Source organism: Sinohyriopsis cumingii, chromosome 7, assembly GCF_028554795.1.
Source record: "Sinohyriopsis cumingii isolate HCF-2022 chromosome 7, ASM2855479v2, whole genome shotgun sequence".
Taxonomy (NCBI): Eukaryota; Metazoa; Mollusca; class Bivalvia; order Unionida; family Unionidae; genus Sinohyriopsis; species Sinohyriopsis cumingii.
This window is the reverse complement of record NC_142967.1, coordinates 36,013,242-36,037,116: the sequence shown is the minus strand read 5'-3', so window position 1 is coordinate 36,037,116 and position 23,875 is coordinate 36,013,242. Positions and strand designations below refer to the sequence as shown.

Sequence of the window (23,875 nt, the reverse complement as noted above, 5' to 3'; positions counted from 1 at the left end):
TAAGTGAGCATATATGGTTGACATTGCCCGGGGTGGGACTGGGAGACAAGCGCCCCAATCCTCCAAAATGCCCCATACGGCCTGCGTCTCTTACTGCCTCTGTCAACTAAAATCCAGCTCCTGGCCTTCGCGAGTGGCTTAGATTTGAAGCCCGGCAGACCATGTTTTCTACTAACAGGAGAAGGGGTGAAGGCAGCCCACTGGCGCCTTAAAACCAGTTGCTTCGGGTAGATGGGACTCATAAACCTTGGATGGTAGCTCATCTAGGAGAAGGAAAACTCCAATTCCAAACCTCTGCTGCCTTGTGGCTATACCCACTCATGGGAAAGGCTAAGGGAGTAAACCCCGACAGAAAATCCGGAGATGGAGTCCCTAAGGCGGTATGACATTGACTTCAACGTCATTCCGGCAACTCCTGCGACGCCATTGGTGCCAAGCTGTATCGGCATTTGTCGTTCCCTTGGGCACACCAGCTGCATGGAGAGGGGGGATCTGCTGCATGGGCAACAGCTGATTCTCCATACCACCCTGCCCAGGCTTCATAGCTCCACTGGAGAGGACACTCCAGCGTCGTCGTACGGCGTCAGCACAACACGAGAAGTAGCAGTTTACCGGTTCTAAGTCAAAGCTCGATTGGCATAGAGCTTGGTGCCAGGGGTTACTTCTGACGGTGGGAGAGATCATCAGGTCTCACTGGACAGCTACCGCCCGCCTCAAGCTGGGCAGCCCCCAGTCAGTAAGGTGCTGCCCGCCATGGCCTGCCTGCTTCACTGGGTGCGTGGAGCTTAGAGAACCATCTCGACAAGTGGGCCACAAAACTCTGCACCAGGAAAGACTAAAAGAAGAAATAAAAAGACTCCAACTCTTCGTTTTGCAACCTGGAACATCAGGACCATGTGTCCTGGATTGACCACTGACCTACAACAGATCGACGATGCACGGAAGACTGCCGTCATTGACAGAGAACTCTCCCGACTGAACATTGACATTGCCTGCCTCCAGGAGACCCGACTGGCTGACAGCGGCACCATCAGGGAAGCCAATTACACATTCTTTTGGCAGGGGAAGCCCTTGGATGAACCTAGGCAGCATGGTGTAGGCTTTGCTGTCAAGAACACGCTAATCGCCTTCATTGAACCTCCATCATCAGGTACTGAGAGAATCCTTGCCCTCCAGCTGTCAACATCCTTAGGCCCGGTCAACATCTTCAGTGTGTACGCCCCAACCCTCTACTCCACCTACGAGGAGAAAGACAAGTTTTATGAGGCTCTGGATCAGGCAATATCCAGTATCCCCAACAATGAAAGCCTTTACTTACTAGGAGACTTCAATGCTAGAGTGGGAGCTGACCATGAGGCGTGGTCCACCTGTCTCGGCTTTTACGGAAGGGGCAAGATCAACGAGAATGGTCAGCGACTGCTGGAGATGTGCTGCTCTCACAGCCTATGTGTGACCAACACTTTCTTCAAATGCAAGGAGATCCACCAGGTGTCGTGGAGACACCCACGTTCACGCCACTGGCACCAGCTAGACCTCGTCATCACCAGGCGTGCAGAACTGGCCAGTGTCCTCCTTACCTGCAGCTACCACAGTGCCGATTGTGACACGGACCATTCCCTCGTGGCCAGCAAGGTGCGAATATTACCCAAGAAGCTGCACCACGCCAAGAAGAAGGGTCACCCACGTATAAACACCTGCTGTGCAAGCAACCCACAGAAAACACAGCAGTTCATCAGCAAACTGAAGGAAGCCCTCACCAAAGTGACACCTGATGACACCATTGATTCCAAGTGGTCCCATATCCGTGACTCTGTGTACAATTCAGCCATCACAGCTTACGGGAAGAGGGAGAGAAAGAATGTCGACTGGTATGAGGCAAACTGGGAGGAGATGGAGCCCGTGACTGAGGCAAAGAGGAAAGCCCTCCTGGCATACAAGGCTGCACCTAGCCCCAGAACACTACAAGCCCTAAGGATTGCAAGGAATAACGCCCAGAAGACCGCCCGCCGCTGTGCCAAGACCCACTGGCTGAACCTTTGCAACAGTATACAGACAGCTGCTGACACCGGGGATACAAGAGGAATGTATGAGGGTATCAAAAAGGCGACAGGCCCCCCCAGCTACAAGACCGCCCCCCTCAAGTCCAAGACGGGCGAAGTCATCACAGACCAGGAGAAACAACTGCAGCGATGGGTTGAGCACTATCTCGAGCTATATGCAACCAAAAACAATGTCACTAGAACTGCCCTGGACGCCATTCCAGACCTGCCTGTCATGGAGGAGCTAGACACACAGCCCACCCTGGAAGAGCTCGAAAAAGCCATCGATTGCCTTGCCTGTGGGAAGGCTCCTGGAAGCGACGGCATTCCGCCTGAAGTCCTCAAGAGCGGAAAACCAGCACTGCTCCAGCCCCTACACACACTCCTCTGCCTTTGCTGGGAACAGGGATACATCCCACAGGACATGCGTGACGCCAACATCGTCACTTTGTACAAAAGCAAAGGAGACCGTAGCGACTGCAACAACTATCGGGGCATCTCCCTTCTCAGCATCGTCGGAAAGGCCTTTGCCCGTGTTGCCTTGGCGCGCTTGCAGATCCTAGCCTCCCGCGTCTACCCAGAATCCCAGTGTGGATTTCGAGCCGGCAGGTCAACTGTAGACATGATCTTCTCACTACGTCAGCTGCAGGAGAAGTGTCGCGAGAAGCGGATGCCCCTCTACATTGCCTTCATAGACCTGACGAAGGCATTTGACATGGTTAGTCGGAGTGGACTCTTCAGACTCCTGCAGAAGATGGGCTGCCCCCCACGTCTGCTTGCTGTCATTATGTCATTCCACGAGAACATGCACAGTACAGTGTGCTTCAATGGCGCAACATCTGAAGCATTCCCAGTCGTTAGCGGAGTCAAACAAGGCTGTGTCCTTGCACCGACGCTCTTTGCCATCTTCTTCTCCATGCTTCTCCAGTACGCATTCAAGGACTGCAGCGAGGGAGTGTACATCCATACCAGGGCTGACATCAAGCTGTTCAACATCGCCCGTCTCCGTGCTAAGACTAAAGTCACAGAGGTACTCATCCGTGAATTGCTCTTTGCCGATGATACAGACTTGACATCACACACAGAAGATGGACTTCAGCAGCTGGTATGCTGCCTCTCCCATGCATGTAAGGAATTTGGACTGACCATCAGTTTGAAGAAAACGAATGTCATGGCACAGGACACAGACTCCCCTCCCTCTGTCACCATCGATGGGTACAATTTGGAAGTTGTCAAGAACTTCACATACCTCGGGTCTAACATCTCCAGCTCACTCTCCATTGATTCTGAGGTGGGCGGCAGGATTGCCTAGGCAGCAGCAGTGATGGCCAGACTTAACCAGAGGGTCTGGAACAACCCCAACCTCACAGAGAAGACCAAACTGCGTGTCTACCAAGCGTGCGTGCTCAGCTCACTTCTCTACAGCAGCAAAACATGGACCACCTATGCAGGACACGAGAGGAAACTCAACAGCTTCCACCTGAGATGTCTGCGGCGCATTCTGCACATCCAGTGGCAGGACAAAGTATCCAACACAGAGGTTCTAGAACGCGCCAACATGAACAGCATGTTCTCCATACTCAGCGAGAGGCGCCTTCGCTGGCTCGGCCATGTCAAGAGAATGGACCCAGGTTGCATTCCCAAGGACCTGTTATATGGGGAGTTAGCAGAAGGTGCACGACCAACTGGACGACCACATCTGCGCTACAAAGATGTTTGCAAGAAGGATATGAAGACAGCAAACATCAATGTCAACGACTGGGAGAGCTGTGCAAACAACCGTTCCAGCTGGCGTCTAGCTGTCAGGCAGGGAGTTCAAAACGCAGAGGAAAAGAGAAGAATAAAGCAAGCTGAAAAGAGAGCTAAAAAGAAGGATAAGCAAAAGCGTACTTTGGAGCTATGCCATCGTCTCTCGTAGATGGACGGATGCCAAAGTAAGTGAAACTAATCAGATGATTGCCATGAAGCTCACACATACATTTATCCCATGGTCTAGTTATTTCTAAATGAAAATGGTGCAGCTCATACTTCCATTATGGCCGCCACATTGGCTATCTCGTAAATCTTGTTATTGCTTATCATACTGACTTGTCATTTTCACAAGATGATTTCCTTTGATGCTGGTTGGGCTGAATAGAAAATGATGGCAATCTGACATTCAATATGGCCACCACAGCAGCCATCTTAGAATTCTTGCTGCTGATGTCAATGAATACTAGACACAATTTTAATTCTATATGACGATAAATGATCCATAAAAACCCCAACAAAAGGTCTATTGGGCAAAAGGAAGTTGTCAAGGAAATTAATGATGTATATTCTTGCCCTTTAACTGGCTGAGTGTCAAAAACCATCTCTGAATTCTTCAGCAATAACAATATTTTCAAATCAGGTGCTGTTTGTAGACATACTAAATGAAAATGTAGACAAGCTGATATCCAGTATGTCTACAACAGCACCTGATTTGAAAATATTGTTATTGCTGAAGAATTCAGAGATGGTTTTTGACACTCAGCAGTTAAAGGGAAGAAATATTCTTAATTTCCTAGAAATTCCTTTTGCCCAATAGGGACTCTTGGTTTGTTTGGGGTTTTTTTAACATGCAAGTTTCATGGATCATGTTTATCGTCATATTGGAATTACAAAATGTGTGTCTAGTATTCATTGGCACATCAGCAGCATAATGGCCATATTGTGTCAGTTAAAAGTAACTACTTAAATGTGTACAAAAAGGAAGAATTACACACAAATTTTAGAAGATACACTAGATTTTTAAATAAATTAGTTTCAAATTACTAATCAGTTTTTGAATTACCATTTAAGTGTTTCCTATACTATTTTCTAAATAATTTTATTAGATATGTACATTTTGAATTTTCATTATCTTTTAAAGCATTTGAGAAGTTTCATTACCATTTATATAAAACCATGATAGTTTATTTTAATTAAGAAACATGAATAATTATCCTCCTATGCAGTGAATATGAATGTTGAGCAACTTTAAACATTGTTTCTTGTGTAGCCCCGCCTTGGATGTGGGAGATCATGGGTTCAAACACGGCCGAGTCACAACAAAGACTTATAAAAATGGTACTTACAGCTGCCTCACTTAGCAATCAGCATTGAGAGGTTAGTGTTTGGACTGGTCAGCCTTGTGTCAGGATATTGTGACTGAATGGGACATTATGCTACATGTGTGCGGCATGATGCCCCAGTGCTAGTCATTACTATAAACTGCCACACTGAAGACATCTGACTGAAAATTTGTTAAAGCTACATTTAAAATCTAAATCACACACATCTTGTGCATCCCATCAACTTCAGAAAATGTATGAGGACAACCCTGTCTAATATTTTATTATAATTGTATCAATTAAAAAATATACCAGAGATATTTAATTTTTCTGGTATAAATGCAGAATTATTCAGAATCAAACTTGCATACAACATTTTTAATGAGATAATTTGCTAGTCTATGAATGAGGCAGAGAGGAGAGTTTGTAGGGTAGAGTCATGGGCTTCAAGTGCAGAAGAAAAATCAGAGGTGTGACAACTTTTTGTTGTATGCAAAATTAGAGCATTGGGACTAGTACTGGATATAAAGTTAAATGCATTGGGATGTTTTTTTGCTTTTTTATCACAATAGTCATGCCAGCTAGATGTCATACTCTGTGGTGTCCCCACATGCTATGGGGCTTTTGTTTGGTTATTGTTATTTAGGAAATGATCGACTCCAGTGTTATTGCCTGGATCAAGTAAACAATAAAATAAAATATGAAATTAATTGATGGACTAACAGAGTTCTGAGCAGAGATATAGAACAGAATAATGCAAGACCCCACATTTAAAATACAGCATTTTAATCCAGTAAATAAACAAGATGAAACTGAACATGAAATTTGAATGATACACTTTCTCTTTGAAATAAAATTACCAGTATCTAAAAAATGCAATTAGCCATTCTGTTTATACTGCTTAGACAAATGTCATCATAGAATTGATGAACGATTGAACTCAAATTGCGAGCTTGCCTACTTAACCTGATTGTTTCCAGTCCTTTAAAATTTAATGTTGGTGATAGGTCATTGTTGCTGTACCCTTTTTCCTTCTCTGTCTCTCTCTCTCTTACTCTCTCTCTCTCTCTCCATCCTCTTTCAGGCCATCAGCCATAACCTGGTTGTCTGCATTCATTTCCCACAGTGTAGTGCAGGTGTGGAGTTGTTTTTCCCATTTGAAATAAATAAAACTCAACTGAAATATTTATCAGGCTTGCTTCCTTCTGGGATTGAACATTGTTCCCACTCTTGTTATATAAGATATCATCTTATCTTAATTCAGCAGAAACTAAGGCTAATATGGGTCATTTCACAACCTGACAACTGACACACAACTCTGTTCCATTAAAATTAATGTCCTTGCCTACTGACTACTTTAGCATTCCTAAATGGAACCATGACATAACTAAACATTTTAATAAGCTCCTTGTACACTCCTGCTTTGGATTATAAATCACTAACTGAACTAAATTGGTAATCAGACATATGATTTCTCAGTTGAAAAGAATTCACAACTTAATTACACAAAGGATATAATGGACTTAATGTCTTAACTACATTACTTGCTAACTAGCAATTCATTGGTATAACATTTTCAAACATTGTAAAATCTATTCACTGCATATATAAATCAGATCATTAAGTGATAAATTCACATATTCTCAAATTTTGTATTGGAAGTAATGCATGAAATTCCTAGAATACATGATTCCTATTACACACAAATTAGTCAATTTATATCAAGGAAATATTGTACAACATTCTTAGAATACATGAGTCATATAACATTCAGAGCAAATGAATGCAAACATTTAATTTACGAACAGAAGGAAAGTTAATGTATGAATTCAAAATGAATACATTAACCAAATAATTACAGATGTATTGAACCAATTGTGATTGACGCCTTACCTGGTGCCTTGAGATTTGTTCATATTATGCAGCCAGATTTCTTTGTCTTTTGTCCCTCAACTTCCAGACACCTGTCTCATGGATAGAAACGATACTTTTTCCTCAGGGTCAACTTCTTGGTTTCCCACAGAAACTTTGACAAAACTTTTGGGGGAGATTACTTCAAATTTGAGTTTGAGTTTCACCTGGGAAGCAAACCCCATTATTTAGCTTAGTCATTCAGGATTAGCTTTATCTAAGTCTTAAAAAATTAACATGCCCATTGACATTAGAATGATTCTCTATTCTGCCTTTATTAATAACTGTTCTGATACTTATTTAAAATGGCACAAATCATCTCAGGATTCTTCCAACTTTGACATTTTTCCCACCACTTAACCCCAAATTAACCTTGCCTCTCAATGTCCATAACCATTATCTCAAGTAAATATCAATCATATCCCAACAAGGGCACCAATCCCTATTTCAGGCTAGCGATTTATTGTAAGCATAGCCCATACGTTAATGTTAATCATGCTGACCACAACATGATTCCTTCAGTTATGATGCAATAATCATCATTCAAAATTCATGCCATTACACTAGATATGGGTTGGGGATATGAAAGGATACTGTTTGAAGCATAGCAATTTGTGATATCAAGCAGTCAAAGTTACTTTAGTTTTTTATGTTGAACATGACATGAATCAACAGACATTAATAGGATTTGGTAGAACAGTAAAAAAAAAAACCATCATGTAGGCGTATGTTATGTATTGGGGAAACTTCACATATGTTAAATTCATGTGACTCAAATCCATCTGTTACTGGGGAGTCAAATTTTCATCATGGCTGAAAACAAAAAGTGGTATTTCCTGATTGAGAACCTATTCAGCATGTTTGCATATATACAAGAATGATACATGTCTCAGGGTGTATTCTTTTGTATGAATGTTGATATTATTTCACCTCAACCTGACACACATGTAAGTTTAATACATTTAAATGAGGAATTTAGTGTATATTTCAAAGGGACATTGAGAGAGGTGAAGATAGCGATGGTATGGCAGGGTATAAATATGATGGTACATATCTTGATATAATTATAAAAAAATTATTTGATTGGATTTTGCAGCAACTAGAGACACCATAGAAATGACAAGGCTGATGTCACAGGCTGGAGCTAAAGCTGTGCTTGTGGTCACTCCCTGCTTCTATAAAGGGCAGATGACCAACGAGGCAATGATTAGTCACTTTACCAAGGTAATAATTCTCATTACATTGACATCCAGTTATCCATGCACAGAATTCATCTCTTTCTCTCTCATTTCATACATCATTCAGCATTACAACAAGGTCAATACAGAGCTCCATATAGCATGTGCATGTTATGCATATTTTTGGTCCAGTTGTACCAAAAACACATCTGCATACCTTTTGGATGAATAAAGATTGTATTCTTTTATACTTACTAATTCTCATTCAGGGGGCCTCGCATGGCCTAGTGGTCTAAAGCACTCACTGTTACAGATCACTGCCACATCACTTCTGTCTGCGTGGATTCGAGTCTCAGGCTCAGCTAATGTGGGTACATGAGAAAGCTTGCCAGTAGCTTCTCATGGCTCACTGGTTCTTTCCGAGCTTTCCCAGGTTCTCCCTCCACCATTTATACTGGCTGCCATGTATAGCCTAACTTGTGCTGAAAAATGGTGTTAAACCCTATAACAACAAAATTCTCATGCAGCAGGTGAAAAGTTTGTGGGAAATCAATTAGCAGTTGCACCAGATCACCAAGACATTTCTGCGTACATTTTAACTCGTGTAAAGTATCTTAAAGATGATGAATTGACTTGCATGTACACTATTCAAACCAGTTTATCTGATTGGAATCTTAAAATCATGTAGCCTGTTGCAATATCATTTAGAAAAAAGTAATTCCTAAGGTTACAAACAAGTGGCCAGTCCAGTCCTGACATCATTTTTATAAAAGGGCTAATTCTTAATGTTACAAATAAGTAGCCAGTCACAATCATGATTTAGAAAAGGGATAATTAATTCTTAATGTTGCAAACAAGTAGACAGTGACATCATGTAGTAAAGAGGTTATTCAAACCAGGTTATCTGATTGGAATCTTACAAACATGTAGCCAGTCACAATTTCATTAGAAAAAAAGTAATTCCTAATGTTATAAACAAGTAGCCAGTCATTACACCATTTTCAGAAAAGGGCTTATTCTTAATGTTGCAAGTAACCAGTCACATCATCATTTAGAAGAGGGCTAATTCTTTACTTTACAAAATGAGTAATTAGTAGAAATGATTAACCTTACAAAATGAGTAACCAGTCACAACATTATTTAGAAAAGGGCTAATTCTTAACCGATTCAGCCCCAGAGGTTTTTGTCGTTTTTGCCTGAAATGTGCTTAGGAAAGACATTTGGGGGGCTATTTCTGAATACATCTTAATACATCGGCTTTCAACAGATTTTCCATGAGACTAATGCCTAGTTGTATTAGAAACATCATTTTCCAATGGTTATTTTGCTTGCGTATGAGCAGAAGGAGAAGGGTAAAAAAAAATTTTTTTTTTTTTTTGCTTAATGGACCCATTATTTTCGTATGGAGACCACAATTTATTCCAAATGCCCACCTTAGTTTTTGCAAAGGTACACCTGTCTGTGTGCATTTAAGACTGGTATGCCTTAGATCTGAGGCCAAAAGGTCTAAAATCCAGACACAAAATCGCATTCCGATCTCGAGCAAATTTTGGGTGAAAAAAAAACGGGTCCAAAAAATGAGGTTTTTCTCTCTGTATTTTGTAGTGCAACTAGAACTTCCAGATTATTTGATATCATTTTAGAGCTATATCTGTCTGCTATTTCTTAATACCACCCACGTTGGTGTATCTTAATTGACCTTGATGCTGCAGAGCTTGGAAGTAGGGTACAGCCTCATCACGCCTACAGACGGGATCGGGGCCAAATCGGTTAATCTTCAAAATGTTGGACATTTCATAGACAAAGTCTAACATATAAATACTAATGAGATTTCTTTCTGAATGCTCTGTACCATCAACATTTTCTACAGATGGAATACTCAAACATATCATTGCTAATTGTCTAAATTTAAATTTATAAAAATAAATCGTTTGATACAGCTGCAAATTTGTTTGTTTTACTGTTCATTTTTTATTGTGAAGATAGACTAAACAGATAAGTACTACTGAATAATACTTATCAAGTGATCTCATATATTTAAATATTGTACAGTAATCTTGATTTATACATATCAAATGATGTCATTTACATAAATATGGTACAGTAATCTTGATTTATGCATATCAGATGATCTCATGTACATAAATATGGTACAGTAATCTTGATTTATACATATCAAATGATCTCTTGTATCTAAATATTGTACAATTGTCTTAATCTATACATATCAAATAATCTCATGTCTTGATCTGTACACATCAAGTGATCTCATATATCAAGTATGGTACAGTTCTCTTGATCCATACCTATAAAATGATCTCATATATCCAAATATTGTACAATTCTTTTGTTCTATACATATCAAATGATCTGTTGCATCTAAGTATAGTACAGTTTGCTGGATCTTTATTTATCAAATTATCTTTTAGGTTGAAATTTTAATACAATTCTTTTGATCTATATTTATCAAGTCAGTTACATCTACATATAGTAAAGTTGAAATTTTAATACAGTTCTTTTGATCTATATTTATCAAGTCAGTTACATCTACATATAGTAAAGTTATCTTGATCTATTCTAATCAAATGATCTCATATCTGAATATGGTACAGTTCTCTTGATATGTACATATCAAATGATCTCATTTATCAAGTATACAGTTTTCTTGATCCATACATATCAAATGATCTCGTATATCCAAATATTGTACAGTTCTCTTGATCTATATTTATCAAATGATCTGTTACATATACATAAAATACATTTCTCATTTGTAAAGTGGTTCAGAGAATGTTAAATTAGGTTTAAGAACTATAATTAGATCCTTATAATTTAATTACCAGACATGTCATGCTGCATGTATTCTAAAAGGCATGTTTTCTTAGCTTTCTGAAAGAATGTGGGCATTTGCTGTCACTAGCTGGAACCCCAGGTTACATGATAACTTGGTGGTAGACCCAGATTAGTGATCCATGTTTATTTTATCACATCACTCAACATGCAGACTAGTTACATGTTACTTCACAGATTGACTCTGATTAATGATCCGTGCTTATTTTAACACACAGCTCATCATGCTAATGTGTTACAAAGTCACACAGCATACAACAGTTGTCTGTACGGACCAGAGAGTGATATGTCTTAATTTAAAAGTTGACCAAAAATAGCATGCACTAATTTCATTTTCTCTGATGTGCTTTAGTTGTCAAAGTTAAGTACAAGAAAAGTCCTATACAATGTAAACACAGGTATATTCTGAGAAAAACACAGATACAATCTAACACAAACACATTTTTGAAGCCATTAATAAAATGAAAAATGCAAAAGTTTTTAATGCCTGTCAGTACCACTATAAAGGATGTGTCAGGAATGAACAAGCAAGTATGGTACAAGGTTTTAGAGTATGATGCACCATAATTGTCTTTACAGTGCTCACTGATTACTCATGAAATTTTATAATTTTAAAATGATCAGTACTCATATAAGAAAAGAATTATCTGGAGCTCTGTACACAATCTTAGGAAATAAGAGATCCTGCATGATTTCTTCAGGGTAACTCCTGACATTTTAGTTATTATATAAGTATTAGAATTTCTTTTATATCTTCTTAAAGTTGTTATGTATATCGATATTATATATATGTGTTAATTTTCATAATAACTTTAAATACTAACTTTCTTTATAATTGTGGGCTTGTCATATAAGATGAGGTCATAATTTTAGTAAGAACATTATAGTTTCAGGACAAATGTAAATATGTCGAGGAGTTAAAGTCATGGTTTTTCTGGAGAGAAAAAAAACAGATCGACCTAATTCCTGATTGACTAAAGTACTTGATCTTGTTGACAGTTATTGATTTCAATTTATTCAAGCCTCATTCTGCTTTCTGTAATTCAGATTAGTTTCTCAAATAAGGGATGATTTACTGAAAATTAGTTATTCCTAACATAAACATTAGTCTTAGAAGAGACAAATTGACATGCTCAATTCAGTTGAAGGGATTTATTTATTTATTTCAATTATTCCTTGGATTTACAAAGCCCACAAACTTTTTAGTAGCTGTTTTGGAATTACTATGAATTCATTTAAAGACATTTTGGATTATATCATTGTGATACATCAAGACTATTGACACATCAGCACAGTAGATTGAACTTCATTTGGATTACTTGATACTTTTGTACTTATGACAACTTTAAGGACTATTTAGGATTTCATTCATCATGCTTTAAATCATTTTTAATTTTTAAATTTCCGTTTTAAAGAAATTATTTCATTAATTTTGCAAATTGTGTTATTTTTTTACCCTTTTTTGTTACTTAGTTTAAGACTATAGAATCGTAACAAAGTACCAGTGTTTGCAATCCATTTTTACTTTGCTTGTTAGATTATTACTACCAGCTTTAAAAATCAGATGTTTTAGAATGGCAAGTTATTGTCCTTTCATAGACTTAGAACTGGTAGGTTGCTTCAGTCCACTCTTTCTACAATCAACAAATTTTTTAATGTTCAGTTTCAGTGTCAGGATTGATATTTTCAGCGGTTTTTAATTTTTATAAATATAGATCTAACTAAAATCAGTTTTGAGTTTAGTTTTTTCAAAATAGAACAGACAAGAAAACAGAAATATTATGAATTTGTTATTTTGTTTCCCGGTTGCTGATGCAAGCACAGTTCCAGTGATCCTTTACAGTGTACCAGGAAACACTACTATAGATTTGGCACCTGAAGTCATCATCACACTCTCCAAACATCCAAATATAGTCGGGCTAAAAGACAGTGGAGGCGATGTAAGTTGTTTAGCATGGTCAAGTTGTCTGCCACTTGATCCAATCAGGAGTGGATAGTTTAGACATTTCTGAGGAAGAATAGATAAAAGTCAACTGATATATCTGCTGAACAGCTGATAATTTAGAATTTTATTTTTTGTTTAGAGAGATTATTTAGAATCATGAATAATGGAGAGTATAATTCTATTTTTTTCACAAGCAGGTAAGAATTTTATTCAGTGAAGATCAGGCTGTTTATAGAATTGTGATCAGTCAAAATTATTTAATCCAGAACTTTTTGGTCAGCAAGGTTCAGATCATATCCAATTTTGTCTGTTCTAGGTGAGATAATGTATGATTCTCGTCAATATAACAAATATTTTAGACAATTGTCTTATAGGACAGATAGCCTACAACAGTTTTGACAGAACAAATAGTCTAGAACTTGTCTGTCAGGACAGACAGTCTGGAATGTTTCTGACAGGAGAGATAGTCTGAAATTATCTGACAGGACATGTAGTCTTGAACTTGTCTCACTGAATAGATAGTCTAGAATTTGTCTGACAGGACAGATAATTTAGAACTTTTCTGACAGGAAAGATAGGTTGGATCTTATTTAACATAACGGATAATCTGGAACTTGTCTGACAGGACAGATAGCCTAGAACTTGTCAGCCCATGAATGCTTGCATGTTTGTATTGGAATATATATCCTTTCACACTTGTAGTTGTGTGTGTAAAATGGCCTTCAGGGTTTATTTTTATCTCCTTAGTAAATGGTGCCATTGCAGAAGCATGCTTTTCATTTGGTTTATCAGTAATCTTATAGATAATTAATTTTTAAATGGTGAATACTACATTAATTTATTTAACTTTGACAGTCATTTAATGTATTTTTTCTTAACGTCCAAATGGCAGTTGATTTTTACTGTTATCATAATCATCAATCAGATGATAGCTTCATCATTTTACTCAATATTCAGATGACTTTTTTTACCCAATCATCATTAAGGTGACAGTTAACTTTTATTGTTATCAATAAATATAGTTTCTGTTAGCAGATTTTCTTTTGTGCTTCCCACACTATATTTGAATGTAAGATAGATGTACTGTGATTACACAGCATATACATATATACCACTCTTGTGACCTAGTGGTTAGAGCATCCGCTTCAGATGCAGGAGGTTGGAGGTTCAAACCCCAGCCATGTCATGCCAAAAGACATTAAAAAATTTACTAGCAGCTGCCTCACTTGTCATTCAGCATTAAGAGGTTAGTGTTAGAATTGGTTGGCCTGGCATCAGATAATGTAATTGGGTGGGACATATGCTACATCTCTGCAGCATGATGCCTCATTGCTAGACATAACTACATAAACTGCCACACTGCAGACATCATAGCGATATGACTGAAATATTGTTAAAGCTGTGTTAAAAATGTAAATCACACACACACATACATAGCATATTTAAGTAACTTTGAAATCCTTTGAAATTTGCTTCATTTAAATACTTCCTCATTATTTGGAGATTAGAGTATATTTGAAAATTTTTGTTTTTGATGAACTTAAGTAGAATATCAAAGATTAAAAATCTTTTTGGAGGCTTGTTTGTTAGATTATATATTTGTTTCAAATGCTTGAAATTAATTTTTGACAAAAACAAATGTGTACAGATCATCATCATTAAAGAAATATTGTGACATGTAACTTTGACTGTTATTTAAAAAATAAAAGAATACAGACAACTTTTTTGTGAAGATTGATTTTTTTAAAAATTGGATTGAGGCGTGTTTTACCTTTATCATCAGGTGTAAAATTTACTTTTCACATTTAAAACTGAATTTTGTATTTTTATAATCTTGCAATAAGTATTTAGATATTTTTTGTAACAGTATCAATGGCTGACGATAGAAAACCTATCATGGAGGAAATATTCCCACAAAATGTAGGCATAAACAATCAAGCATTGCCTAGCATGATGTAAAAGTTCATATTTCATCTTAAAATCTAAGGATATATTTTTCATAAGTGAGAATATAAGAATTTAAAATAATTAAAATATTTTAATAATGTTCTAAATTTCAGACTTAATAAAAAAAATGTTTTTTTTTGCTTTGACAAAGATTTGGAAAGAGCAAAATATAAATTAAATTTTATTAAATTGAAAGAGAAAGAAATTACGTGTAAGTTAAATATTTAAGTATATGAGAAATTTGCTTGGAATGGCACACATAAACTTTATTTTAATTTAAATTAAAAAAATACAATAGGAATGTAAATATGAACTCCTTTAAAATCCTCTGGGTTTTTTCTTCAAATTATAAATTCAGAGTCATGTATTAAATGATGAAATAGTTCAAGTTTGAATAAAATATATTATGTCCTTAAATGTGTTTTACAGTGATATAAAAATTGTTGGTAACTGATTTACTATAAACATGGAATTTCAATCAGAACATGTTTCAGGGAGGGAAAAACATGGAGATACCATGCCTTGAGTGGGTCCAGAGATTCAGTTGATTACTAAGCCTTTGGACCACTCTAGTGGCCTAAGTGGCTAGAGTGTTGACCTCGGATGTAGGAGGCTGTGGCATTGATATCCAGTCAGCTCATGACACCGATCACTATAAATTGCCGCTCTGCAGATATCATAGCAATATGATGGATTTTTTTTTAAAAATCCAAATCTCATGCACACACGCACATGCACACAGACACACAGAAACACATGCACACACAGACACATGTACACAGACACATGCATGCACAGGCACACACAGACACATGCACACACAGATACACATGCACACACAGACAATGATCCTATGCAGCTCTTTTCCACTTGGGTAGACAAATGAAACTTGACATACATGTTTGTATGCATAAGTAGATTCATTATTTTTATTACATGCAATTTTAGCAATTTTAAAGTTTTTGGACTTGGACTTTTTGGTCTGCAGTTGGGGCATAAATATTTTACAAACAAAAGTCTCTGAGTAGGCATCTATGATTTCAGTCATTTGGTCAGTCATTTCTGTGCATAGATGTGGGGTCCATGATTTAGCCTCTTGGCCTCACACCTGTATTCATAGAGGTTAGGTCCATGATTTCAGCCTCTTAGCCTATCATTTGTATGCACAGAGGTGGGGTCCATGATTTAGCTTCTTGGTCTATCATTTATATGCATAGAGGTTGGGTCTGTGATTTAGCCTCATGGTCTATCATTTGTATGCATAGAGGTTGGGTCTGTGATTTAGCCTCTTGGTCTATCATTTATATGTATAGAGGTTGGGTCTGTGATTTAGCCTCATGGTCTATCATTTGTATGCATAGAGGTTGGGTCTGTGATTTAGCCTCTTGGTCTCTCATTTGAAATAGTGTTTTTGGTGGAGATGGCAAGCAGTAATTGTTACTTTTAAAATATCAATCATCCTTAATCAGAGTTAGAGATGGTGATGTTCTAGAAAATAACAATTGATGAAAAGCAAAGGAAAAATGCTGTTCTTATGTAAAAAATTCTAGTTAAAGTACTTGTTTTAGATGAGATAGATATGACAGAATTAATAATAATTATTTTTATTATTATTATTATTATTATTATTATTATATAACATTGTTGCACTTTCACTTTATCACAGGTAGCCAAGCTAGCAAATCTGGTGTACAAGACAAACGGCAACAACTTTCAAATTCTGGCTGGCTCTGCAAGCTTCCTCCTTCCAGCATACACTGTTGGTAAGACATTTGTATAAAGTTTGCAATAATGTTAGAAAATCGGTTTGAAGAATTCCTACATATTCAGGAAAGTCTTTAATTTTACTGTGTGAATGCACTGACATCTTTTTTTGACATTATGAAGATATCAGGTCTTTATTTTTGAATTTTAAATGACTCAAGATTATACAAGTATTTTTCATTCATGAAACATTTGAAAATGTACTGATGTAATTTATTATTAAATTGTCTTCATGTTCCAATTAAAAACTGAAGCAAGAGTGAAACCTTTTGAGCTTGTTTGAAAATTTATTCATCTGTCGATGATATATATCTTTTTTAAAATAATTTTTCCTCCTTTTGAATCTGTAATAGAGGAATGACACTTTTGTTGGTTTATTCTACAGGTATTTTAATGTAATGATATTACATGTACTTATATTGGTATATTCAATACAGGTATTATAATCTAATGATGTTACAAATATTGTTATATTCAACAGTTATTGTAATTATATTAGTATATTCTACAGGTATTATAATGTATTGATGTTACATATATTGGTATATTTTATAGGTATTATAATTTAATGATGTTACATATAGTGGTCAATTTTAGAGGTATTATAATTTAATGATGTTACGTATAGTGGTCAGTTTTACAGGTATCTAATTTAATGATGTTACATATAGTGGTCAGTTTTACAGGTACAGTAAAACCTCTTATGAGAGACCACTCCTTCTGCCAACCAAAGTGGTCTCTCAAGACAGGTGGTCTCTCATAAGAGGTGTGTGAAAATGGGCTGGTTTCCAGGGTCAATAGTTAGCATTGTTGAAGAAGAAAAAAATACCCATACTCACTGTACATGTATCACATCCTTTATTCATAAATCTTGTTAAATATTGCATGCATTCCTCTCAAAATAACTTTATATAATAAAGATATACATCTATCAAACAACATGAATCAAATTTATATTTGAAAATCACATGAATATGTACATACATTAGTAAATGTACATGTTTATAATTTGTGAAATAAACAAAGGGAATATTTATCATATCCTTAAGGTAACTTCACATGGCCATACATTTTAGAGTTGTTTCAAATGTAACAAAAACTGCACAGTAAGCTATGATGTATATATATCTTATTCTATGCACTTAATCACTTTTCTTTAAGAAATCCATTTTGCTTCTTTGTTGACATTTTTTACTCGGCTGTTTGGTCTGAACATGCATTTCCATTTCTGGGCAAAGAAGCAAAAGTTTGGGTTTGCCATGTGTAAAGCATATTTTTTAATCTCCTTTAAATGTTCTATGACTGTAGAATGTGAAATAACCAGAGGCAGAATTTCACCAACAGATGACTCATTGTCACTATCAATGTCGGCAGTTAGAGAAGTACCCAATTTACCTGGCTGCTATTTTATGAGTGGTCTCCCCCTATTTCATTTATTTCAGTTACATTAATTCTATCTTCCAGTGTTAGAATTTTTCTTTCTATCATTGGAGATTCTGCCATTGTTATTAGTGTTGATGTAATAAGAACTAGATGTATTTCATTGTTAATAAGGTTTTGGAAAAATGTGGAATAAATATATATTATGTACCAATAAATGAAACCAAAAGACATAATTAACTCATCAAGAAACAATACATTTATTTTGAGACTAAGTTTAAATCACCAGCATTATAGCTTGATAAATAAAGGTTGTGACCATCTGCACCCAGGTAAACAGATGGTGGCTTGGTGAAACACTTTAACAAAAGAAAATTTAAAAAAAGATTCCGGAAATGATTATCACTTACTAGTATTAAAGACAAAGAGCTCATATACCCCCCAGGCATTATGGATTAACTGGAAAGACAAACAATGTACTCAACCCTACACTGAAGTCCTTTCAAAAGATTTCTCACTGGGACATCAGAACTACTGGCAATTGTGTGGGTTTTCACAAAGATACAGAAACAATACAAACCTGTAAATAGACTGTTTATGTCCATCATTACTCCCTTTGATGAAAAAATGGTTTATCTTGCTGCCTATTCACATGACTTTGGCACTATAATGGCGGTTAATGACACATACTTTAGTCTGGTTTACTGCAGTTTACAGATGACATCGTATGCTGGACTTGTACATTTCACAAAACTGGCAGCTAACCAATTTTTTTAAAAATACTGTATTAAAACAATCTTTACTATTTATGTGGTTGTTGTTACAAAGGATTAAATGATGGATAGTGGTGTTTATCTTGCTATATGATTGTTCAACTGCATGTAATTTAATATGCCCTTTGCTTGCATATTACATGTAACCTGAGTTCTCATGTTTACAAAGGATTAAGTTTTGATTGGTGTCGATCTGTTGTTTTTTTTGCGATGCAGTTGTTCATAGCAGTGTCGAAATGACAGGTGGTTGCTCATAGCAGAGGTCGCTCATAACAGTTTTTACTATATTATAATTTAATGATGTTGTGTATAGTGGTTTAATATAAAGATATTAAATATATTGTGTATTCTACAGACATTGAAAAGTGTAATGATATTACTTATGTTGGTATATTCAGCAGGCATTGAAAAGTGTAATGATATTACTTACGTTGGTATATTCAGCAGGCATTGAAAAGTGTAATGATATTACTTACGTTGGTATATTCAGCAGGCATTAAAATTGTAATACATGTATTACTTTTATTTGAATACTTTTTTTTAATTATCCCTTTTCAATTCCCATTTTAAAATAGATAACTTGCATTTTGGATTAGTCTGATACCATTCGATTTCACATGGTCGATTTACTTTAAAACACACGAACAAAGTACAAGATGTACTTAAGGGATTTGACGTTTTAGTTGCACAATTTAAATTTGCTTGTAAAATTTCATTTTAGAATAAGAATGAGAAACAAAACAATATTCCCTTTATCACAACACCAAATTACATCTTCAGGTAATAGGTAATAAAGTGCAAGATAAACAGCCCCCATGGAATAGGTAATAAAGTACCAGGTAAATAGCCCCCATGGAATAGGTACTCTAATCAGGGCTCAGAATCAATGCTAGCAGGCTACCACTTTGCTAGTTACAAATCTGATATGCCAGTAGATTGCTAGCTGAAATGAAAACGAAGTAGAGGTTTCTTGCTAGTGATATTACATTTTTCTGATTTTCACTAGTTGATTATATTGTAAAGACCAAAATACTTTTAGTACTAAAAAAAGTTAATTTAAAACCCAGTCATTTTTTTCTTTTTGATGTTCCGTTGATCTCTAGTGCTTACATAATGACTGGATGCCTCATTAGCTAATCAGGAAGGAGTCAGACTCATAGGTCCAGAAAGAGTTTAGATACAAGTCTCTGTATAATTCTGTAGGCCTCATTAGACTATAAGTAGGGAGTCTTAGGTTCAGAAAGAGTTTAGATGAGTCTCTGTGTAATTCTAGAGGTCCCATTAGTATATAATGGGGAGCCCTATGTTCAGAAAGAGTCTAGTTACAAGTCTCTGTGCAGTTCATATACCAGCTCTTACAGAGTTGTTACCAAGATGACATGATGATTTCCAGTTAAATAATTGTGCAAAAGAATTTGTACAGGTTCATTGTTAAAAGGTTTGAATTTATATGTGATGTTGTAAAAGTAATATTCAAGTTTAGAGATTTTATTAACGTAGTTTTTCATGATCCTAATGTGTAATGTATAGATTTGTTTACGTTCCTTAATGTGTAATACATAGATCAGATTACCTTCATTAATGTGTGATGTATAGATTGGATTATCTTCATTAATGTGTGATGTATAGATTGCATTACCTTCATTAATGTGTGATGTATAGATTGGATTACCTTCATTAATGTGTGATGTATAGATCAGATTACCTTCATTAATGTGTGATGTATAGATTGGATTACCTTCATTATATGTAATTTAAAGACTGGATAAAAAGTGAATGGAATTAGACAGAATGAGTGTCGATTGGAGATATAAATGAGGGAATGGGATAAATCAGACTGAGTTTTGAATGGTGGTATGAACAAGAGAATGGGACCATAATAAGAGACATGAATGAGGGAATGGGACCAATTGGAATGAGTGTTAAATGGCGATATAAACAAGGGAATGGGACCAGTGAATAAATGCTTAATAGAGATATGAATGAGGGAAGTGGAATGATCAGAATGAGTGTTCAATGGAGATATGAATGAGGGAATGGAATACATCAGAATGAGTGTTCGTTGGAGATACAAACAAGGGAATGAGACCATTCAGAACGAGTGTTGAATGGAGAGAATGAGACCAGTTGGAATGAATGTTGAATGGAGATTTGAATGATGGAATGGGACAAACTAGTATAATGCATGTTGACTGGAGATATAAATAAAGGAATGGGACTGATCAGAATAAGTGTTGAGTTGAAATGAACAAGGGAATGTGTTAATGATGTACATCAATATAAAAAGACAAGGTTGAAGTAAAAGAATATACAAGAGATGTTGAAGCTAGTTTGAGTAAGTACAAGTGCAGTGATGGTGGATTTGGATTGTAGTTAAGTTTTAATCATGTGGACTGTGCCAAGTACAACAAGTGCATATGTTTTTTGCAATTATAAGTCATTAGGAAACTGTAAATTGGTGTAAGGGAAATAACTCGTTTAGTTCATTATTTACTAGGACGAGTTATTTCCCCTGACATACCACCCTTTAGAGGAAAAAGTGAAGAGTGAAAAGTACAGTACATAACAAATTTCAATCTTTATTTTCGAAAGTCTTTTACTCACTTGGCATAAGACATAAGGCAAAGTGAATTATAGTATGGTCTTTTGTCTCGCTTTTAACATTTATCAAAGCTTTTTATGAGTTTTTATAAAACTGCTGGACACAATTTAACCAGTTTCACATATTGTATGCTGGTGCCAGCCCCTTTCAAATTATGGCCACTGTTGCAAAAGATATTAAAATTTTAATGACTTCTCAAAATCAGATCAACAGAATTTGACCATATTTGACAGAAACCTTCATGGCATGAAGGGTTTCATTTTTGTACATGATGCCACACAGCTATAAAAATATAGCCACCCATTCATGGATTGAAAAACTTTTAGATGACATCTCAAAAACTGTTCAGCTTAATTTGACCAAATTTGAAGAAAGGATCCTGGCATGAAGTCCTTTTACTTTTTTAAAAAGTGGTGCAAATCTGCCACCAGATATGACATCCATTACTAAATATAAAGAAAGTTTAAATTTACTTCCTCCACAAAACAGCACAGGATAATTTACCAACAGAAATCGTCATGGCATGAAAGCCTTCTAATATTGGATAAATTATGCTGACGTTCCATCAAACATGGACAAAGATTCAAAACACAGAGAAACGTGTACAGAATGCATCTTTGAGATCTAAAGGAATAAGCCAAATTCATTTGCATTCATCCATTAGACAGCTGGCAGTCATGTAAGTAACCTAAGGTCCACTTGTGCTTGTTTTTATTTTTCAGTCATCCGCAACCTATTAAATGAATATAACATGGTGGAGAATCTAAACTGCAAGATTTTCATAATTGTAAAAAAAACTGAGTCTTTGTTTTTTAATAACAATGATTTTTAATAACAAAGCCTCTTCTGCTATTATTAGTCACATGGGGTAACCTGTATTTATGTTTGCCATCTTTGCTTTGTTTTTATGCAGAGTGATGACTATATGCTGGCTAATTTCTGACAGAATTTCAATCCTAATTTTAATTCTTATTGAAATAAATGACTCCCACTAAGCAGCGGTATTGCACTTAGAACCACATGGACCAGTTTAGGTATAGCATAATCTTTGCAATAAGAAACTCAACTATCATTGCTTACATTGTAACAAGACTTTGTTACTAAATTTTGCAATAATAATAACCCCACCGAAGAGACATCATTTCAAAACTTAAAATTACAATCTAATACAACTGATGACAAAATTTTATTCCATCATTTTGGAAAAATGTAGCAATTTTTTTATATATAGTGATAGGGATCTAACATGTACATATATATGCCAATCAACATTTTTTGCAAATGCAGATTTGAGTGGCTTACCTTGCATAAAGTCATTTGGACTAAAAGAAAATATATTCGACAAACTATTATGTAGCATATCTCAGATCTGCATTATTTCTAAGTAATTGTTGAATTTCTACTTGAACATTAATGACCTCTTACCTTTTGTGGACTTATCAGGGCATAGAAATCAACATTGTTTGCAATGACAGCAAAGAGTTAATTCTTGTATTGGTGGTATTCCACACTAACTCACACATTTTGTGAGAGCTGGTTAGATTTGTTTATTATGCAATGTACTGCACTCTTCCAACATTTTTAAAGCCCATATTTATTTTTCCTTGAGAATTCTTGTTTATGTCAGATGTTGATACCAAACAAATTATTTCTTTGTGGTTTTATAAACTTTGAAAACATATTATTTTAGTTTTCATCTTGTATATTGGTTATCTACCCTGATCCAGGGTCTTATGTTAATACTCATGATGGGGTGGTTGATTATTTCCCCTTGTCCAGAATGTTATTTTATCATATATTATTGGCTGTGTTGATTATTTTTCCTTATCCAGAATGTTATTTTAACATATATTATTGGATGTGTTGATGTTATTTCAACATATATTATTGAATGCATTGATTCTTATATTGTTGTATTTCACCTGATCCATAATGTTATTTTAACATGTACAGTAGAATGTGTTAATTGTTTCCCCCTGATCCAGAAGGTTATGTTAACATGTATGATAGTTGGGAGGAGAGTATTTCTCCTGATCCATGATGTTATTTCACATGTATGATAGGGTTGATCTGAGACCAATCATTATGTAATTAAGAATCCAATGAATTGTTTATCATTTTCATATCATTTTGGGTGGGAGAGGGATAAATTTATAGGTCCTGTCTACAGAATCACATGCAGCTTGTGGCAAAACTGCACAGTTTTAAAATTTATGGTTCGATATTATGTTTTGGCAATTAAAGGTTGCATGAGGATTGGTGTTAACAAGATAATTCATTTACTTCCTTATACTGGATAATGTTATATTAGAATGAATCTCCTCCACAGATATACTGTTAGTGGAAATTAAGAACAAAATTGGGAATCATTAACTTTATTTGCCTTAGTTTTTTTTAGGATTTTTCAGTCAC

General features: G+C 35.8%; 1 protein-coding gene across 1 annotated transcript in view; it reads left to right on the top strand.

Annotated features, from left to right (window-relative positions):
* The window catches only part of LOC149795017 (4-hydroxy-2-oxoglutarate aldolase, mitochondrial-like), a 33,456-nt gene that overhangs the window by 3,401 nt on the left and 6,180 nt on the right, over positions 1-23,875 (top strand). Inside the window, exons 3-5 of the mRNA XM_089964691.1 lie at positions 8,121-8,250; positions 12,860-12,992; positions 16,611-16,707. Coding sequence (XP_089820817.1) covers positions 8,121-8,250; positions 12,860-12,992; positions 16,611-16,707 — 360 coding nt within the window. The remainder of the gene's footprint in view (positions 1-8,120; positions 8,251-12,859; positions 12,993-16,610; positions 16,708-23,875) is intronic.